Below are 19,425 nucleotides of genomic sequence, written 5' to 3' on the forward strand. Positions count from 1 at the left end.
GATGTATTTTAATTAATGATTATAGAATTTTATATTGTGGATATCATTTTTAATTTATAAAAAGAGAGTTTTTTCTTTTGTTTTGAAATGGTAATTTAATAAATTTAATCTAGATTAATTTGTACAATAAATGTTCTTTAAAGATTATTAATTTTTGTCATAATTGTTGCATCTAACAAGTTAAAATATTAGGGACAGTAATTTACTGTCTTCACTTCTATTTGAGACAGCACATTACTATCTCGATTTAGTGTCTTTAGTTTTTTCACATGATAAGACATAACATTTGAGACAAAATAATAACTGTCTTAAATACTTTTGAGACAATTGAATAACTGTCTCATCACCGTCTTAAATAGCATTTGAGACAGTACAACTGTCTCAATTTTTTTTTTGAGACGCTTGTATTAGGGACGACTACATTACCGTCTCATCATCGTCTCAAAAACATTTTGAGACACTAAATTTATAATTTAAGACATATTTTGTTGTGTCTCAAAAGCCTAGTTTTCTAGTAGTGGAAAGATGTTCTACGGAAACAATTTTAGCTAATGATTCTCTTAATTTATTATCCGAATATAAAAATAAACCAGAATCGGTACTACCGCTAGTTGAAGAAAATTTTGATAATTGTGTTTGAGAATGATCGAATCCATATTCCGTAGGGTGCTTCGTTTCTACATGTTGTTTCAACGACCCATAGCCACCGCCGGCTTGGAATTTGTAGGAAGTATTGCAGTGCTTATATTTTGCACATATTTCTCCCGACGGAAGAGTGACATTTTCAAAATATTTAGTGAAAATAGAATATTTTAGAGGAGGAAGTTCCCGAACCTTAGAAGTAATTGCATCAGTACTTCCTTGTGTTTCGAGTGTCGGATTCGAAAGATGCTCGATCTCATCATCGGTGGATTGAATGTTGGGGTCCTCCTCCCGCGGATTCATTATTTGTTTTCCCTTCCGAGCTCAAGATGATGCACCTCCGCGGCCTTCTTCCATTGTAATTGAAAATTGGAAACGAAAGCATGTAGAGAATACGAAATTGAGATTAAGAGTAAGAATAGAGAAGATGTGTATGAAAATGATAAAATGAGCTCTCTATTTATAAAGTTTTGATAGTAACGGACACTAAATCATAGTCATTGATCAAAAAACGGTCAAATGATCTTAACTGTTGAAAAAAATATCCAAAAAAATCCCCCAACGGCTATGAACCTCCGGTTAACTAGCAGTTCAAGCCGTTACAAAAAAAAAAAAAAAAATTACGACGGAACCGGCGGGCTGAACCGCCGGTTAACCAGCGGTTCGCCGATTTTACAACAATTGAACCGGAACCGGCCCGACAACTTGCCGGACCGGTTTCGGTTCGAACCGGCGAACCGGATCAACGAATAACCGGCCTGTTGACCCAGTTACAAGTCCGGACCGAATTCGGACCAGACCCCGCCCGGGTCCGGGCCAGATCTGACCCAGGGTAGGGTCTACTTTAATCTATGCATCCCATGGCAGAGCGGACCAAGGAAGCAGGTAACACTCCTCCATGGGACCTAGCTACGCTCCCTCCTCGGCCCACTCATCAATAGTGATGCTCGAGGGAGGGAAAGCTGTGGGGAGCTCATTGGTTGAGACTGTCGTGCGGGAGGAGACCTCTCTCTACTGTATCCCCCACTGGGGGTTCTGGGAAGATCCACCAACTCTGTTGAGGTGGTGCTCATCGCAACCGTTGTGTTGTCTGTTCAGTGCTGATCAGTGAGTGATTCGACGCTTCACTTGCCCCTTCCTTTTTCTCGATCACCTCCACTGTGCTTTTACACTTTGCTTCTGCTGCTGCTCTGTGGAGCAGCAGTGTCCTGTGGGACTGGGAGGCAACTGGCACCAGCTTGCTTCTTCCGGATGACAGAGCAATTAGCGGATTTAATTTTGATATTTTAAAAAGATTGTTTTCAATATATTTTATTTTTATTTTAAAAAAGGACAGTTTAATGTGTATATATATTAATTAAGGGAGGAATAATCGAATCCGTTGATTCACAGGAATATTATAAACAATTTTCAAATTTTTTTGATTTAAAAGAATATGAAAAATAGATTTTCAAAAACTACATCAAACTTTAGGAAAAAGAAAAAATATAAGGACCAAATTATTATTAATTAAAATTACTCATACATCAATCAAATAATTATTTATATAAACTTTAACTTTTAAGACAAAGAAAGAAAGAAAATAAATATTAACATCTAAACGTATTAAAATTTTAAAATATTTTAAACGGATTCGAAATTTTAAAAATAAAAATTCTTAAAAATATTTTAAATATCAAACTGAATAAAAATATTAAAATTATTCTTTTGTTCTAGTATAAAAATTCATCCTCAAATTACCGATCATATTATCATCAGAAGTGTTATCAATACTGAAGGAGATAACAATCGACTCCATAAAATCAATCCCGCTTTGATATCAACTTACATTTGGAGATAACTAATGAATCCGTTAATTCAGGTAAAAATTTCAAAAATGATTTTAATTTATTAATTTGAAAGAACAGTAAAAAATAGACATCTAAAAATTACATAAAACTTTGAGAAAAAAAACAAAGGACATGATCAAATTATTATTAATTAAAATTATTTTTTAACATCAACTTAAATATACCATTATATAACCAAAATTTAAGGAAAGCAACAGAAATAATTTTTTAAAAATATATTTAAAATCTAAAATATTGAATTTAAATATATTAAAAAAATTAAAATTACTTTAGGCTCCTTTCGGCATCAATGCTATTGCAATTTTTGGAAATAAAAAACAAGAAAAAAATAGTAACCATATATTTTACTAAACTCAGCTTCGGTCGTCTATCTCATGTGTCTATCTCATGTCTATTCCCTCATCTTTATATTCGGATCAATTTATTAATTTGTCCGATCCAAAAAATATTAAGATTATTTAATTTAGTTAAATGAAATTTGGATGGGTAGAATGAAATAATTCAAAATATTAATTAGATTAATGGTTTAATTTTAAATTTAACTTCATCTGGATAATCCATCCGAAACTTGAATATGAAATTAATGTATATTTTATAATTTTTTTATTATACTCATTGGAATGTGTAATTTTTTTTAAAAAACTTATTTATTTATAAATCTACGAAGAAGATTGAAAATTTAAAATTGAAAAAATTTAGACTAATTGCTACTGAACTAAATAATCTAAATTAATTTTAAGTAATTTGATTTAATTTATAGTTAATTAGATTTGGTTGTTAGTTGAATTTGGGAGATTATAAAATCTCTGGAATGAATAACCCAGATAATCTGAATGAAACTCCTCCCTTCGACGCTGGCGACCAACCTGATTTTTCGATGCTTTGTCGTAGGACCGTCTCAACCCTTTTTGAGGCCCTAGGCAGAAAAAAATAAGGTTTTAATATTTTTTTTAAAATAAATATGATTAAAGATGTTTAATTTTATTAGTTATAGTAAAAAGTAGAAGTTGCTAGCCTAGCTGCTTAACACGGTCAATCTTTCAATCTTACGATCATCTATGAGGAGATAAATTAGGAAGCTGTGGTTGACTACTACTGTGGGACAGGGCCGTCTCAAGGTTCTATGAGGCCCTAGGCCAAAAAAAATATTTAGTCCTTTAATATTTTTTTTAAAAAAAAATTTCCCTCACCCTTTTTCATTCGGACTTGGGACCGACAATGGTGGGTTTAAATTTTTTTTTTAGAAAAAATAAACTATTAATTTAAAATAAACTATTAATTTAAAATAATTTTTTTTTGTAAAATTTAGTTTTCTAACTTTTTGAGATGCAAAATTAGTAATTAAATCTTTATATTTGAGTTTTGATAATATTTTTTTTTCAATTGATAAAATTACTAGATTATTTAATCTTTCTTGAGACATTGTTGAACGTAAATAAGACTTTATTAATTTTAATTTTGAAAAACTTCTTTCTGCCGAAGTTACACTAACAGGTATAGTTAATAATATTCTATAAGCTATCCATACATTTGGAAAAGAATTTAATTTTTTTATAAGGTTCAATACCTCAAGTGCAGTTTTTAATTCTGGATTTATTATTTCTCTTAAAACTTTTAATTCTAAAAATAAATCTAAACCATCAATATCAGATAACATGTCATGTTTTAAAAAGTTTTGAAGATTTAAACATTTTATTTTTAAAAACTCATCATCAAATAATTTTAACTTTTCTACATCATATAAAAAATTAAAATTATCTTCATATATTTTAAATTGTTCAAATCTACTTTGAAGTGAAGAAATGACATAGTCAATAATATAATAAAAGTAATTAATTTTAAAAGATTCTTCAGGTGAAAGCTTCACTTCATTAATTTTATTCTCATCAAATCGTTTATTTCTTCTAATTACACGTTTTTCACGAAATTTTGGTTCTATATTCATTTCATTTGCAATCTCTTTAGCATAAATCATAGCAGATATAAATCCATTTTCTCTATAATCATTAAAAAAAGAAACAAGACCTTTTAACTGATCTAATGCAATAGCAATGTTCATATCTTTATATTGTAAAAATTTACTAACAGTGTTAACTGCAAATAATATATCATACCAAATAACCATACCTAATAGAAATTCAAAATTTTCAAACTCATATGTTGCTAAAGAATTTGCTTCACTTTTTGTTTTAGGATCATCACTAGTTTCTGCAAGTTTATATAAAGCTTCTTTTATCTGTGGAGCTTGATATTTTATTGATTTAACGCTTTCAAGATGATTTTCCCAACGTGTTTGTGATAATGGTTTAAAAGTTAAATTAGAAACATGGTCTTGTAAAATTTTCCATCTTTTTGTAGAAGAAGAAAATAATGAGTAAATACGTTATATCACACCAAAAAATGTTATAGCACTAGGACAAGAATTAGCCATATCACATAGTACTAAATTAAGACTATGACAACCACATGGTGTATAAAAAGCCCTATAATTTATATCTAACAATCTCTTTTGTACACCTTGTTGTTTACCTTTCATATTAGCTCCATTATCATATCCTTGTCCTCTTATGTCATTCACATCCAGTTTAATTTTCTTTATTATATTAATAAGCGTATCAAAAAGACCTTTTCCGATGTATCATCTACTTTTAAAAAATCTATAAAATATTCTTTCTATTTTGATTGGACTTGTTGAAATATCTACACATCTTAATATAAGAGACATTTGTTCTTGATGACTTACATGAGGAGTACAATCAAGTATAACTGAAAAGTATTTTGCTTCTTTTAATTTTTTAATTATAATATTATTTACTTCTTTTCCTAATATATTTATTAACTCATTTTGTATATTATGACCAAGATAATGATTATGAATTTTACCATTTTGAATACGTTTAAGGTGTTCTTGTATTATAGGATCAAATTCTGCTATCATTTCAATTAAACCTAAAAAATTTCCATTATTATCTTGATAAATTTTCTCATTTGTGCCATGGAATGCCAAATTATTTTTTGCAAGATTTTTAACTATAGCAATAATTCTTATTAATACATTTTTCTAATGTTCTTTTTCCTTATTTATTTTTTCTTGTAAATTTTGATCAATGGTTTTATTTTTAAGCAATCTCATTTCAATATCAAACCAAATATTCATATTTATAATATGTTCACTGCTTGTTTCATGACTTTTAAGCTTGACACTAAGATTTTTCCAATCACAACACCCTTCGTTTGCTAATTGAATTGTAATTGATTTTTGACTAAATAATTTACAACAAAAATAAAATACTTTATCTAATTCTTTTGAATATATTAACCATTTTCTATCATGTTTTTCTCCATTGGGTAATTTTCGAATGTAATGAATCATAGAAAAATGTCTAGAATTTTCATCATTTGGAAAAGAAATATTAATTTCTCTAATTGGACGCTTTTCAACTAATAAATCTATTAAATTTGTATTTATATTTTTCCATTGTGCTGGATCATATATATTTTGAATAATAGTTTCATCAATATTATTAAAAAAATTATTTTCATGATTTATTAAGTCATCTTTTTCTTCTTCTAAATTATAATTATTTTCTTCATTAATATTAATATTAATATTTGATGAATTTGTTGTGTGATCATTAGAAAGTTCTTGATAGATTTCTTTTTGTCCTAAAGTATTATCTTCCGGTAAAAATTCAATTAGTTTTTCATTTAAATTTTCAATTATATTATTTTCTGAGTTTTGATTTTGATTATTAATAATAAATCTATTGAGTGCGCCTTTTTGAGATTGAATAAATTCTTCTATTTTCCTTTTTTTTCATACGTTTCATATATCCAGAATCATATTTTTTCATAGACATATTTATATTAAAATAATATTAGAAAAGAAAATATAAATCTCTATTATTTTATCAAAATAAAATTACTTAGAATTAAATGAACAATAAAATCTGATTTACGCCGTGTAGTTTTAATATCTGCACAAATATAATAAAAAATAAAAAATATTAAATTTGATTTGAATCGGTTAATTTAAGAAGTTTATATTTTATAATAAATTATACTTAACAAATATATAATAAATGAGATAAGTGCATAAAATAATAATTTGTTTGCGAGAGAAGAAAAATTTTCATACAATTGCTAATAATCTATTTTTCCAACCATATTTCATATTTGGATCTATTTCATCAAGACATCAATAATTTATTATTCATACAGAACAATAAAAAACATTTCAAGAATGAAGAAAAAATTAAAAAAATATTACCTGACGATTAAGGAATGCGAAGGGTGTTTTGTTGTATTCAGGAATCAGTATCAAATCACCGTCGAGATGATAAGAGACAAAAAATACAGATTACAGAGGATGAAATTTAAAGGATGAAAATATGAGCAGGATGAGACTTGAGAGTACGAGTTTTAAAAATGTTCTGTAGTAGACCAGTGGTTTTATATAGATTATAGAATTATATGAGACGGCCGAAGTTAGGTGGCTGCAGGCTGAAAAGTTTAGATAATTAATTAGGTGGCTGCAGAGTGCAGGCTGAAAAGTTTAGATAATTAATTGAAGTTTAAAATTTGAATAGGTGGCTGCAGGTTGTACAGTGCATACTGCATGGAAATCGAAGCGGCATTGTAATGTGCACAGCAAAAAAATAGATGCGGCGGCGGTACATTAAATATTACTGTGCACGCCTGCACAGAAATCGAAGCGCCGAAGCAGTTTGAAAAGAAACACCCACTTTTAATTAAAATTAAATTGTAATTATTAAATATATTTTTAAAAAATCTAATATTAATGGGCCCCAATTATATTGAGGCCCTAGGCATAGGCCTTATTGGCCTATGCCTTCAGCGGGGCCTACTGTGGGAAGAGCATTTTTCTCGACTTTACCGAGATTCAACCCATTGCCCATTGTGCATTAGCCAACTCAATCATATTCGGGGGGTGACATTTAATTTTATTAGTAAAATTTAAAAGAACAATTTCATATATTGTCAATAATAATTTATACAATTGGAAGTAGTGACAGACTATGCCACATATCAATAATTTTATCTTGTGTTAAACTTCACTTCTTTATTAGTAAATTTAAAAAATAAAAAATATTTATATTAACTAATTTGGAAACGAGTAATAAATTATTATAATATTATTAATATGCATTTTAATTGCTATTTAAAAAAATATCAATCAATTTTAACGATGAGGAAATAAAGTCTTGACACAACAATAAAATTATTGTATGTAACCTAGAGAAATAAGTTCAAGTACTAGATATAGTCGTTACTTAAAATAGACTTTTTCTTGAAATCTTGTATTTGAGGGAGTTTTATAAACCAAATTATCTTTTTATCAATTTTAATTTTGATAAATTATTAAGAAAATTTATTTAACCAAAAATAATTAACTAATAAACATCAATGGTGAATTATTAAAAATTGAAAGAAAAATAAAATTTTTAAAAAATGATAAGGAAGGAGTAGATAGAAAAATAAAATAAAATTTACAAAAAAATACTCATAAATATTTTTAATTTATTAACAAAACTTAATTTTGATTAGTAATTTAAATTTTTACTAGTAAAAAGTAAAAAATTACTAATTAAATTTTAATAAAAAAGTAAAAAAAATTATTAACCAAATCTAATTTTAATTGTAAAAAATTAAAATTATCAATTAAATTTAACAAGAGTAAAACAATAAAAATGATCTAGACTTTAATCTATTAAAAATTAAAAATTATTGATTAAATTAAAAAATTTTAAATTACTGATTAAATATAATTTGACTAATAAAAATTAAAATTACCAATGAAAATAAATCTCGACTAATTTTATTTTAATCATAATTTTAAATATTTAAAATACAACTTTATATATTTTTTTAAATTAATATATATATATATACAAAAATCTTCTGCTGCGGTGCCTTATCTGCGGTTTTGCTGCGGTACTTACCACGTCAGCGAGAAAACACAAAAAAAAATCAGCATCTGATTTATATCTGCACCTGCGAAGAAGAAGACAAAGAACAACACAGACCGAACACAGACCGATCAGGCTCCAACCTGATCGGTCTGGGAGTCTCCTGATCGGTCTGTGGACCGATCAGGCCCTAGGCTGATCGGTCCCCAGACCGATCAACCAGCTCTCACATTGGCTTCGAAGCCTGATCGGTCTATGGACCGATCAGGCTTTTGCTGCGGTACTTGCCACGTCAGCGAGAAAACACAAAAAAAAATCAACGCTGCTCTCCTCCGCAGCGTTCACCAAACTCCGACTTCTCTCCTTTCCTCGTCGCGAACCCTAGCCGCGCGAAGAGAACCCCCGACTTCTCCCCCCTCCTTCTCCTCTCCTGCCGTTCTGCCGTGCGAAGAGGAAGCCGATTTCTCTCCCTCTTCGAAACCTGCCACGGTCCAGCTCCTCTCTGCGAGCCGTCTCCTCTCCTCGTCGCGAACCCTAACCGCGCGAAGAGAACCCCCTACTTCCGCGGTCCAGCTCCTCTCCGCGAGCCGTCTCCTCTCCTCGTCGCGAACCCTAGTAGAGTGCGGCGCCGCTCAACCGTCTCTAGCCGCACTCTCTCCCTCTTCGAAACCTACTGCAAGCCGTCTCCGAGAGAAAGGCCATCTCCTTCCTCTCCGCCACCTTCCTCTTCGCGAGCCACCTCCTTCCTGGTCATCGAGCCGTCTCCAGCTGCAAGCTCTCCCTCTCCGCGAACCTTAGCAGAAGCGGCGCCGGCGCCTCCCTCTCCTCGAACCTTAGCAGAATCGCCTATCACATTCCTATGTAACTCTCCGCACACTTACCTCTTTAAATGTTTATGTTTAATTGAGAAAGCTTCTTCATGTTTAAAGTTTCTATTATTTATTTGTGACAAAGATGTTTAATGCCTATCCAAATGGGTACAATCTTGATACTATGTTTCATCTGGCGTGTTTCAATGTATGTTCTTAGTGATTATTTGCTCATTTTATTTAGGGTTTTGCGATCTCATCTGTTGCTCGCCTGGGTGGTTCCATTTCCTCCGTGCCTGCGCTGTTTGGCTTTCCGATCCGCATAAGGTGAATTGCTCTTTCACTAACCATTTCACCCTTGTTTTAGGGTTCTTTGGAGATTATCTGATATGTCTGCTGAGTTAATGGTAATAGGATTTCTTAGTAGGGAACAATCAAAGAGTGCTTTGCTTAAAACTTAATTTCCTCAATCAAATCAACTTCCTGAACTTCATCATCCACAACCGCATCAGCTACCTCTCTATCAAGTTTATTGCCCTTCCTTTCATTCAGAAGCACGCTTTGGGAAATTAAGCTCATTTTAACTGCAAAAGGAACAATTTAATTAGAAATCAAACAGTATGATGCAAATATGGAAAACAATATAAATATCAAGCAAATGTAAAAAAATCAAGTAAACAATAGATGTAAAAAGACATGTAAAACAGAAAAAGAATTTGCATAAGTACAGTCAATTTCATGTTTAACTTAGATGATGTTCTCTTAGGATTTGATGCATATATATCAGAATCACTTTTATTTTATTCTATTAATTGGAACAATTTTTATTTATATCATGTCTATGGTTTATTGTTGTATCTATATCAGAATCACTTTTATTTTATTCTGTTAATTAAAACAGTTTTTATTTATTTATCTATTGTCAAAAAAAATTGCGAGGGCGCCCAGAAATGGAAGAAAATAGAGTTGTTGATCAGGAATTCATTCCCCAAGTTGCAGATGATCGAAAACCAAAAATTGGAATAGAATTCTCATCTCTAGAGGATGCATATTCGTTCTATAACCAATATGCACGAGAAGCTGGATTTAGTTCAAGGAATAGCACGAGCAGGAAAAACAAAATGACAAATGAAGTGACATGGAAACAAATTGTATGCTTTAAAGAAGGGCATATAGATCTAATGCGACACAATAAACATCCAAACCCTGATCAACAAATAAGGGAAAGAGCACGTGGCACAGTTAGAACGGGTTGTAAGGCAAATATTGTATTTGTCAAGAATCAGATGGGACCGGATTGGGTTATCTGTAACTTTATAGAAGCTCATAATCATCCGCTCTCAACTCCATCAAAGGTGCATTTGCTACGCTCACATCGTAGTGTTTCGGCAGCCAAAAAAGCATTGACAACTCAATTTTCAGAGGTCAATGTACCAACTTGCCTCACGAAAATTGGGTTGTCGATCTTTGCAAGCTGCTTCGTGACGGCGCCTGCTGATAATTGACAGGCGAAACTCCCCTCTTTGAATAACAATCGATATTCTATTTAAACACAATTTTGTAAATAGTAAATAAAATACAAGTACTATCCTGTTGTGCATACTAGATAGGGCTTGCCTTTGTAGATGTTTTTTACTAGCATGGCCTTGGTGGTGATTCTTCCAGTAGCTCTTGTTGGATTGTTAGATTATATCACTTGAAATGTCATCCAGTCCTTTTAGAGTTCTTTTCAATAAGGAGAAATGAAGTACTGATGTGAGATAAAGCAAATTCTGACAACAAACCATGAACGTGATATGACAAGGTGTTCGGGTCAATGAGATAAAGTAAGGGGTGATCGGCTCATATCGTCCAGTCTGAGGGGCGTCATCGTTGGCATGAGGTGTTGTGCTGCTCAGGTCACCGTTTCCCCGTCGTGTTGCCAGACCCCGTTTGTGATCATTGTTTTCACTGTTGCGTCGGTGACGTTCAATTAAGTGTTCCTTTGCGATTAAAACGTTTGGCTGATGTGATGTTCAGGAAGTTGATTCGATTGTCGAAATTAAGTTTTAAGCAAAGCACCTCTTTGATTGTTCCCTACTAAGAAATCCTATTACCATTAACTCAGCAGACATATGGATAATCTCCAAAGAACCCCAAAACATGGGTGAAATGGTTAGTGAAAGAGCAACCACCTTATGGATCGGATGGAAATAGCAATGGTGCCGGAGAAATGGAACCACCGAGCGAGCAACGGATGAAGTCGAAACTAAATAAAATGATAATCACTAAGAACATACATTGAAACAACGGATGAAACATAGTATCAAGATTGTACCCATTTGGATAGGCGTAAACATCTTTGTCACAAATAATAATAGAAACTTTAAACATGAAGAAGCTTTCTCAATTAAACATAAACATTTAAAAGAGGTAAGTGTGCGGAGAGTTACACAGGAATGTGATAGGCGATTCTGCTAAGGTTCGAGGAGAGGGAGGCGCCGGCGCCGCTTCGCTAGGGTTCGTGGAGAGGAGAGCTTGCAAATGGAGACGGCTCGGCGACCAGGAAGGAGGTGGCTTTCAGAGAGGAAGGTAAGAGAGGAAGGAGATGGCCTTCTCAGAGAGGACACGCTTGCGGCAGAGAGGGAGAGTGCGGCTAGAGGCGGTTGAGCCGCGCCGCACTCTACTAGGGTTCGCGGAGAGGAAGAGTGGCTGGCAGAGAGGAGGTGGCTCGCGGCTAGGGTTAGCGCGAGAGGATCGGTCTGTGTTGTTCTTTGTCTTCTTCTTCGCATGTGCAGATATAAATCAGATGTTGATTTTTTTTGTGTTTTCTCGCTGACGTGGCAAGTACCGCAGCAAAATCGTAGATAAGGCACCGCAGCAGAAGATTTCTGTATATATATATAGTGGGCCCCAATATAATAGGGCCCTAGGCATAGGCCTGCCTTGAGCCGGCCTGCTTTGTCTCCTTTAATTTGTTCTACGTTATATATATATATATATATATATATATATATATATATATATATATATATATATATATATAGTGGACCCCAATATAATAGAGGCCTAGGCATAGGCCTGCCTTGAGCCGGCCAGCTTTGTCTCCTTTAATTTGTTCTACGTTGATTTTCTCCTTTAGGCAATGAAAATGGCCGGGAGGCGTTCCAGCTACTCCCTCCTCAGCCAGGACCCTGACGACGCTCCGCCGCCCGTGTTCGATACTCCTCCCTCCGACAAGGGTCGCCTACGCTTTGACTTGCCGAGCAATTCGTCGGCTGTGACGGCGCTGCCACAGCTGCAGCGGCAGTCCAGCGGGAGCGGCTACGGGGAGAGCTCCCTCTCGGGGGACTACTGCCTCCCCGCTATGATCTCTTCGTCGAACGTCGACTCCGAAGGCTTCAGTCCGTTGACAGGCGGAGAGGGGCGGGGGCAGGACGGCGCTGCCGCTGGTCTGTCCTTGTCGTCGGCCAAGAGCTGGGCCAGCTCCAGCTAGCTCTGGCGCTCCGACTCTGCTCCGAGGCGGCGTGCGGGGAGGACCCTAATTTCTTGGACGCCGCGGATCAGGTGGTGCTGCCGGAACGTGCTGCCCCTGCGTCCTTGTCCCATCGGTTCTGGGTTCGGAAATACTTTCATCCTCTCTGCTATCTGTTTAATTTTTTATTTTGCCGCTATAGGTTTATTTTGCGAGGCTACAACATCTTTTCTATGCTAAGACAAGGTGTTGCAAAACAAAAGGAAGTTATATATATATATATATATATATATATATATATATATATATAGACTAGTGGCAATTGAGTTGATTTTAGATTAGTTGAGTTGGTTTTAGACTAGGTCAAAAGAGTGCACTGTTTATCTATCCTAATACTTAGAGCAACTGCAATGCGGCGTTAATGCTGCGTTATAACGCGACTGTTCATTTAACATTGCGTTGCAATTGCCAACGCGGCATTAAAGCGCTTGAACGCGTTCAAGCTTTTGAACGCGTTCAAGCGTTCCATGCGGGCCCACCCCATGTGTAAACTTTTTTTTTAATAACGGCTTATTTTTATTTTTTTTAAATAACGGCTAGTTATTTAAATAACAGCTAGTTATTTTTAAATGTAAAATTTTAAATTAAAAATTAAATAACGGCTAGTTATTTAACGGTTATTTTTTAACGGCTAGTTCGAAATTTCATCTATAAATAACCATCAATATGCACACGTATTTTCATTCCAACTCACTACTCTTTCAATTCTACTCTCTAAATTCTCTCCCCATCTATTTTTTTCAAGTTCCTACCATCTTATTTTCTATCCGAAATGGATGAAAATAATAGGATATTTTTTACAAATTTTTTGAATTCTACAAACAATTCACAAGAATATTCATCTTCCCAAAATTCACAAATTCCACCAAATTATCAATACCCACATCCATTTCCCAATATGTCGTTTTCTCCACAAAATCTTCAAAATTTCCAAGGTTTTGGAAATTCTATGAATCATCTGAATTATGCCCCTCGAGGTCCATATCAATCGCTTCCAGCCAAATATTGGCAAAACATGAGCCATCCGTATTTCACGTCGTCGGTTGTTCATGGATATGGTATCCCATACACAACTGGTATGTCTTTCATTCCTTCGATGTCGAATGAACCTGCAACTCCGACTTTTGTCCCGGAGACTCAACTTTCCGACCGTGAATCCCTAATTGAGGTGGTCAATTTAGAAAAGGCGGTTTCAAATGCCGAGGGTACAAGAAAGCGTTCAAGTTGGACAAAGGTTGAAGATGAGGTCTTAGCGAGAAGTTTTGTCACTATCAGTGATGATCCAATAATCGGCAATGATCAAAAGGTGGATTCTTTTTGGGGACGGGTTGCAAGCTACTACAATGAGAATCTTCCCCTAGGTTCAAACACCAGAAGTGCAAATGTTATACGGTCATATTGGCACAATACAATCCAAAAGAAGGTATATCGATTCAACACAAATTACAATAGTATTTATAGTTCATATCGAAGTGGTCACAGTGATGAAGATATATTGAGGTTTGCGTACGAAAAATATCTATCCGAAAATAATGGTGTTGCATTTAATCTCGAACATGTGTGGAGAATTGTCAAAGACCGTCCAATGTTTACTCCATAGTCCGCTGATCACTTTGTGGCCACAAAGAAGACGAGGACCTTAGAGTCGGGAGCAAGCAACACCTCCTCCAACCAAGATGTGAGTATAGACCTGGATTATGAAGATACTCGTCCAATGGGGCAAAAGGCAGCAAAAAGAAAGGGAAAAGACAAAATAAAATCGACCATGGAGGATCTGACAGTAAACTACAATAATATTATCACAAAGTTCACTGAGTACACAAGTGTGAAGAAGTCCGAAGTCGATTTGAAACAAAAACAACTCGAAGTAGAGGAGATTAAGGCAAAAGCTGCATTGTCCAAATCTGAAGCTAAGAATCGTTGCTTGAAGTTGAAGGAGTACGAAATATTGAACAAAGACACTTCGCAGATGACAAAGGAGCAACTTATCATACATGAATGCCTATGCAAGGATATTAGGTCGAGATGGAATATCTAAATTGTTTACTTAACGTTCATTTTCTAGTATTATTATATTTTAGAGTGATTGTAATTTTTAATTATTGTATTTCTCATTTCGATTAATGTGATTTTTAATTATTATAATTTTGTAAAATAGTCGTTATAAACAAGTCGTTGGAAACTAGCTGTTACAACTAGCCGTTGGAAACTAGCTGTTACATCTAGCCGTTGCAAACTAGCCATTGCAAACTAGGTCTTACAAACTTACCGTTGCAAATTAGCTGTTGCAACGCGACGTTGCATACTAGTCATTGCAAACTAGCCGTTGCATGAGAAAAACAATATATATAGACCATCATACCATTTCTCAAACACATATACTAAAACGTGGTTCCTCCAAAAATGTGTCATTCTACAGGCAACTCTAGCTCAAGTTCCAGCTCGACAAGCGAAGACGAAGTCCATGTTGAAATCGATGAGCAAGCTTATGATCCGGGTGAAGAACTGATGTTATTGGTTCTTCAACAACACCAACAACTTATGGAAGCATATCAGAGGAGGGACACGCGCAGAAGAAGGTTCGTCCAAAGAAATCGTGAAGCCGGGCATGAGAGACTCGTCAATGATTATTTCTCTATAACCCCGGTGTATCACGATGAAATATTTCGAAGACGATTTCGAATGCGAAAAGAGTTATTCCTCCACATAGTGAATGCATTAGAGAATCATTCAGCATTTTTTCAACAAAAGAACGATACTGTACGAAGAAAAGGATTGTCACCACTACAAAAATGCACCTCTACGATTCGTCAACTGGCTTACGGAGTCCCCGCCGACCATCTTGACGAGTACCTACGTATGAGTGAATCAACTGCCATCAGGTGCCTTTTCAAGTTCTGCGAATACATTGTTGAAATATTTGGTGATAGGTACTTGAGAAGGCCAAATGCTGATGATGTTCAACGTCTTCTTCAAATGCATGATGAGAGACATGGCTTTCCTGGTATGTTAGGTAGCCTTGATTGTATGCACTGGAAATGGAAAAATTGTCAGTTGCTTGGAAAGGTCAATTTACAAGGAGACATGGGTCACCAACAATCGTACTTGAAGCAGTCGCGTCTCATGACTTGTGGATATGGCATGCATTTTTTGGGGTCGCCGGTTCACGTAACGATATTAACGTGTTATATGAATCTCCCATATTCAACAACGTCTTGCAAGGAAATATGCCGGAGATTAATTTCACGGTGAACGACACTGCATATACGAAGGGCTATTATCTAACAGATGGAATATATCCCGAGTGGGCTACTTTTGTTAAGGCTTTTCCTTGCCGGGAGGATCCCAAGAGGAAGTTGTTTAAGGAAAGACAAGAGTCTGCAAGAAAAGATGTTGAACGTGCATTTGGGGTGCTCCAATTTCGATGGACGATTGTCAGAGGTCCAGCTCGGTATTGGTATAGGGATAAGTTAAAACAAATCATGTTAGCATGTATTATTTTGCATAATATGATTGTTAAGGATGAGGGAGGGCACGTGATAAATTAGTACAACGAAGAAGGTGACGAACCCGCACAACCTATCCATGGCTCAAACCGAGAATTTCAGGATTATCTTCGAACAAATTCTGAGCTATGTGACACTCAAGTTCATCACCAACTTCGCGTCGGCTTAGTTGAGCATATATGGGGGCAATACAATAACAATCCGTGAATTAATATTTCATATATTATTTTTAATGACATAATAGTATGATTTATTTAAGTTATTGTTGCATTTCAATTTCATAATTATATGGTAATTTATAATAAATTTTGTTTTCTCAACTTTGTAATTTTAGCCGCTCAGTTGTAATTTCGTTTTCCCAACTTTATAATTTTAGGTGTTCAGTTGTAATTTCGTTTTCCCAACTTTATAATTTCGTTTTCCTAACATTGTAATTTCGTTTTTTCACAAACATCTATTTTATTTAATAAATATATTAAAAAAATTAATATTATTTTTGAAAAATAATAAAATTATATTTTTAAACGTAAGATTATTATTAAAAATAATAATAATAATTTAAATATTTTAAAACATATTTAAAATATATTTATTTAATATGATATAATTTTAAGATGAGTGAGTGGACGGTGGGGTCCATGAATAATGAGTATTAACGTTAAAAGGGATGTGGGTGAAAGAAGGATGTTGTTATAACGAGTATGTGGCAGTGAGCCCCATGTTTTTTGATGAGGTGGTGGGTGTTATAACATTAGAGCATTGTGGATGCTCTTACTGTATCTTCCAATGATCCTCACCTGTATAGGAGTTCATCGTTAATCATTGGCCCGACTATATGGAGTTTAGACGAACTGTCCTCCTTAGTCTGCACAGATCTTATTTGGTTAATCCTTAGGCTATTCCTAATATAGTTATTGTTCACCTATGGTTACTGAGATAAGGACTAAGGAAGACTTATATTAAGATTAGAGAAGAAAAACAGGACAAAGCTCTCTTGACCTAAGGTAAGAAATTTAGCTTATCATCAAACTATGTTTATTATAGAAGTTTCTTGCATTCCATAAAGCGAGATACAAACCAAGCAAATAAAAGAGTACAAACCAAGCAAACAAAAGAGCTAATATTTACATAGAAGTTTACATAAGAAAAGGCATAGGGAAAGACAGGGAATTACAAGAAAACTTACAAATAGAACTAGTATTTAGTGAGGACTTGCGGGGGGCTTGTGCTACTTATACTTGCTGCGACTTGCTTGAAGAGGAGGAGGTGAGGTCTTTTTATAGGAGAAAGCAGGGCTTCTTGGGGAGCAAGGAAATAGAGGTTGTTTGGAGAAGAAGTAAAGGTGTGTCGTTGCTAGCTAGTCGAGAGAAAAGAAAAGGGGCTGGAAAGAAAGGCTTGGGGAGAGACAGGTGGTAGTATAAAACGTCACGGATGACATATAAGGTTGAGTGGGTGTACTGTAGATGGTTGGTGGAGATACTATAGAGGCTTGTCGGAGGTACTGTAGAGGTTTGGTGGAGGTATTGTGGAGGTTGAGTTATTGAGTCAAGATTCTATCATGTTCCACTGATAATGTTGCAACAAATTAAGTACATGATAAGTGTTGTCCGTTAAATTGAGTACTCACTCATGGTTGGGCTGCAGTTTTGATTAGGGAGATAGATATGATAATTGAGTACTCTTCTTTCTATCATACCTACCTCCCTTATCAAAACTATAGCCCAACCATTAGTGAGTCATCAATTTGACGGGCAACACTTATCATATACAAAATTTGTTACCAATACTCATATAAGATTTTATGATAATTGTGGGAAATATAGTACACCTTTACCACTTTCCAAACTATGAGTTAAACCTTTATTATACACAAACATTCACTTAATTCTAGGCCTAAATTTTTTACTCACACTAGATAGAGCATTTCTGTTAACGAAAGACTATGCCCTTTTCTTCACCACACTTATTGTATCCCCAATAGTATCTGATTATCCATCTATTGTTCACAGATTGTCAATGTCCTCTCAAGAATAGCTGTAAACTAGCAGCTCAAACATGTGAACTTGCTTTTCATGAATATTTAGAAAATTAGAACTTAGCTGGTCAAGCCCTTTATCCAACATTATCATTGGAAAACTGAAAGATTCTGCAACAATCAACTATCCAGTTCAACCCTCTCAGCCAAAGCGTACAAAGCGACTCTACACCGAAACCTGAATCCAGTTCAAGCTAGTAATTCTCAAGCTCCTTCTCTAGATTTCACAGGTGAAAATAATTTGGATAACATGATGGAATCTTGACTTAACTCAACCTCTTACCTCCACTATGCCTGTACAGTACCTCCACCAATTCTCTACAGTACATCCACACATCCTAATATGTCATCCATGACGTTTTATACTACCACCTGTCTCTCCCCAAGCCTTTCTTTTCAGCACCTTTTCTTTTCTCTCAGTCAGCTAGCAACATCACACCTTTACTTCCTCTCCAAGCAACCTCTCTTTCCTTGCTCCCCAAGCAGCCCTGCTTTCTCCTATAAAAATACCTCACCTCCTCTTCTTCAAGCAAGTTGCAGCAAGTATAAGCAGCACAAGTTCCCTGCAAGTCCTCAGTCCCCAGTTCACTAAATACTAGTTCTGTTGTAAATTTTCTTGTAATTCCCTATGTCTTTTCATATGTAAACTTCTGATGTAAATATTGGCTCTTTTGCTTGCTTGGTTTGTACTCTTTGTTTGCTTGGTTTGTATATATGATCCCGTCTGAAATCGAGGAATATGGCATGTTGGCTAGGTGGCGTCGAGGTTGACCATGAGAAGACTTCGAGCAAGAGGAACTTGATGCTGTGATTGAGCCTGCGTGTCAAAGAAGAACGAAGGAGGATGAAAATGCTAGTGATCGACGCTCAAGAGGGCAGAGAAAAAGATGATGAACAGGGAGATGAATAGTGAATTCTCAGAGCCTAGCTTGCGTACTTGCACCTTTAGGAGCCCTTTATATAGTGCTAGTTTTCCTCTGTGCATGATTGAAGATCGATTATTCTGATATTCTAACAACTTTCCTAAAATAAATCTACCATTTCTGTGCTTTGCAAGGTAGAACCTTCTGCCGTACAGATTGCACAAGGTATATTCCCTTGATTCTCTGACATCAGTTACATAAAATACCAAAAAGGAA

The 19,425-nt window shown here is 34.8% G+C and overlaps 1 protein-coding gene across 1 annotated transcript; it reads left to right on the plus strand.

The window, feature by feature from the left end:
• The first annotated feature begins 14,510 nt into the window (after window positions 1-14,510).
• LOC121995074 lies at window positions 14,511-18,285 on the plus strand. Its single transcript, XM_042548911.1, has 4 exons — window positions 14,511-14,751; window positions 15,165-15,749; window positions 15,800-16,196; window positions 18,261-18,285. The coding sequence occupies exons 1-4, from the start codon at window positions 14,511-14,513 to the stop codon at window positions 18,283-18,285; spliced, it is 1,248 nt and encodes a 415-aa protein (XP_042404845.1).
• Window positions 18,286-19,425: the final 1,140 nt, after the last annotated feature.

Source organism: Zingiber officinale, chromosome 6A (assembly GCF_018446385.1).
Source record: "Zingiber officinale cultivar Zhangliang chromosome 6A, Zo_v1.1, whole genome shotgun sequence".
Taxonomy (NCBI): Eukaryota; Viridiplantae; Streptophyta; class Magnoliopsida; order Zingiberales; family Zingiberaceae; genus Zingiber; species Zingiber officinale.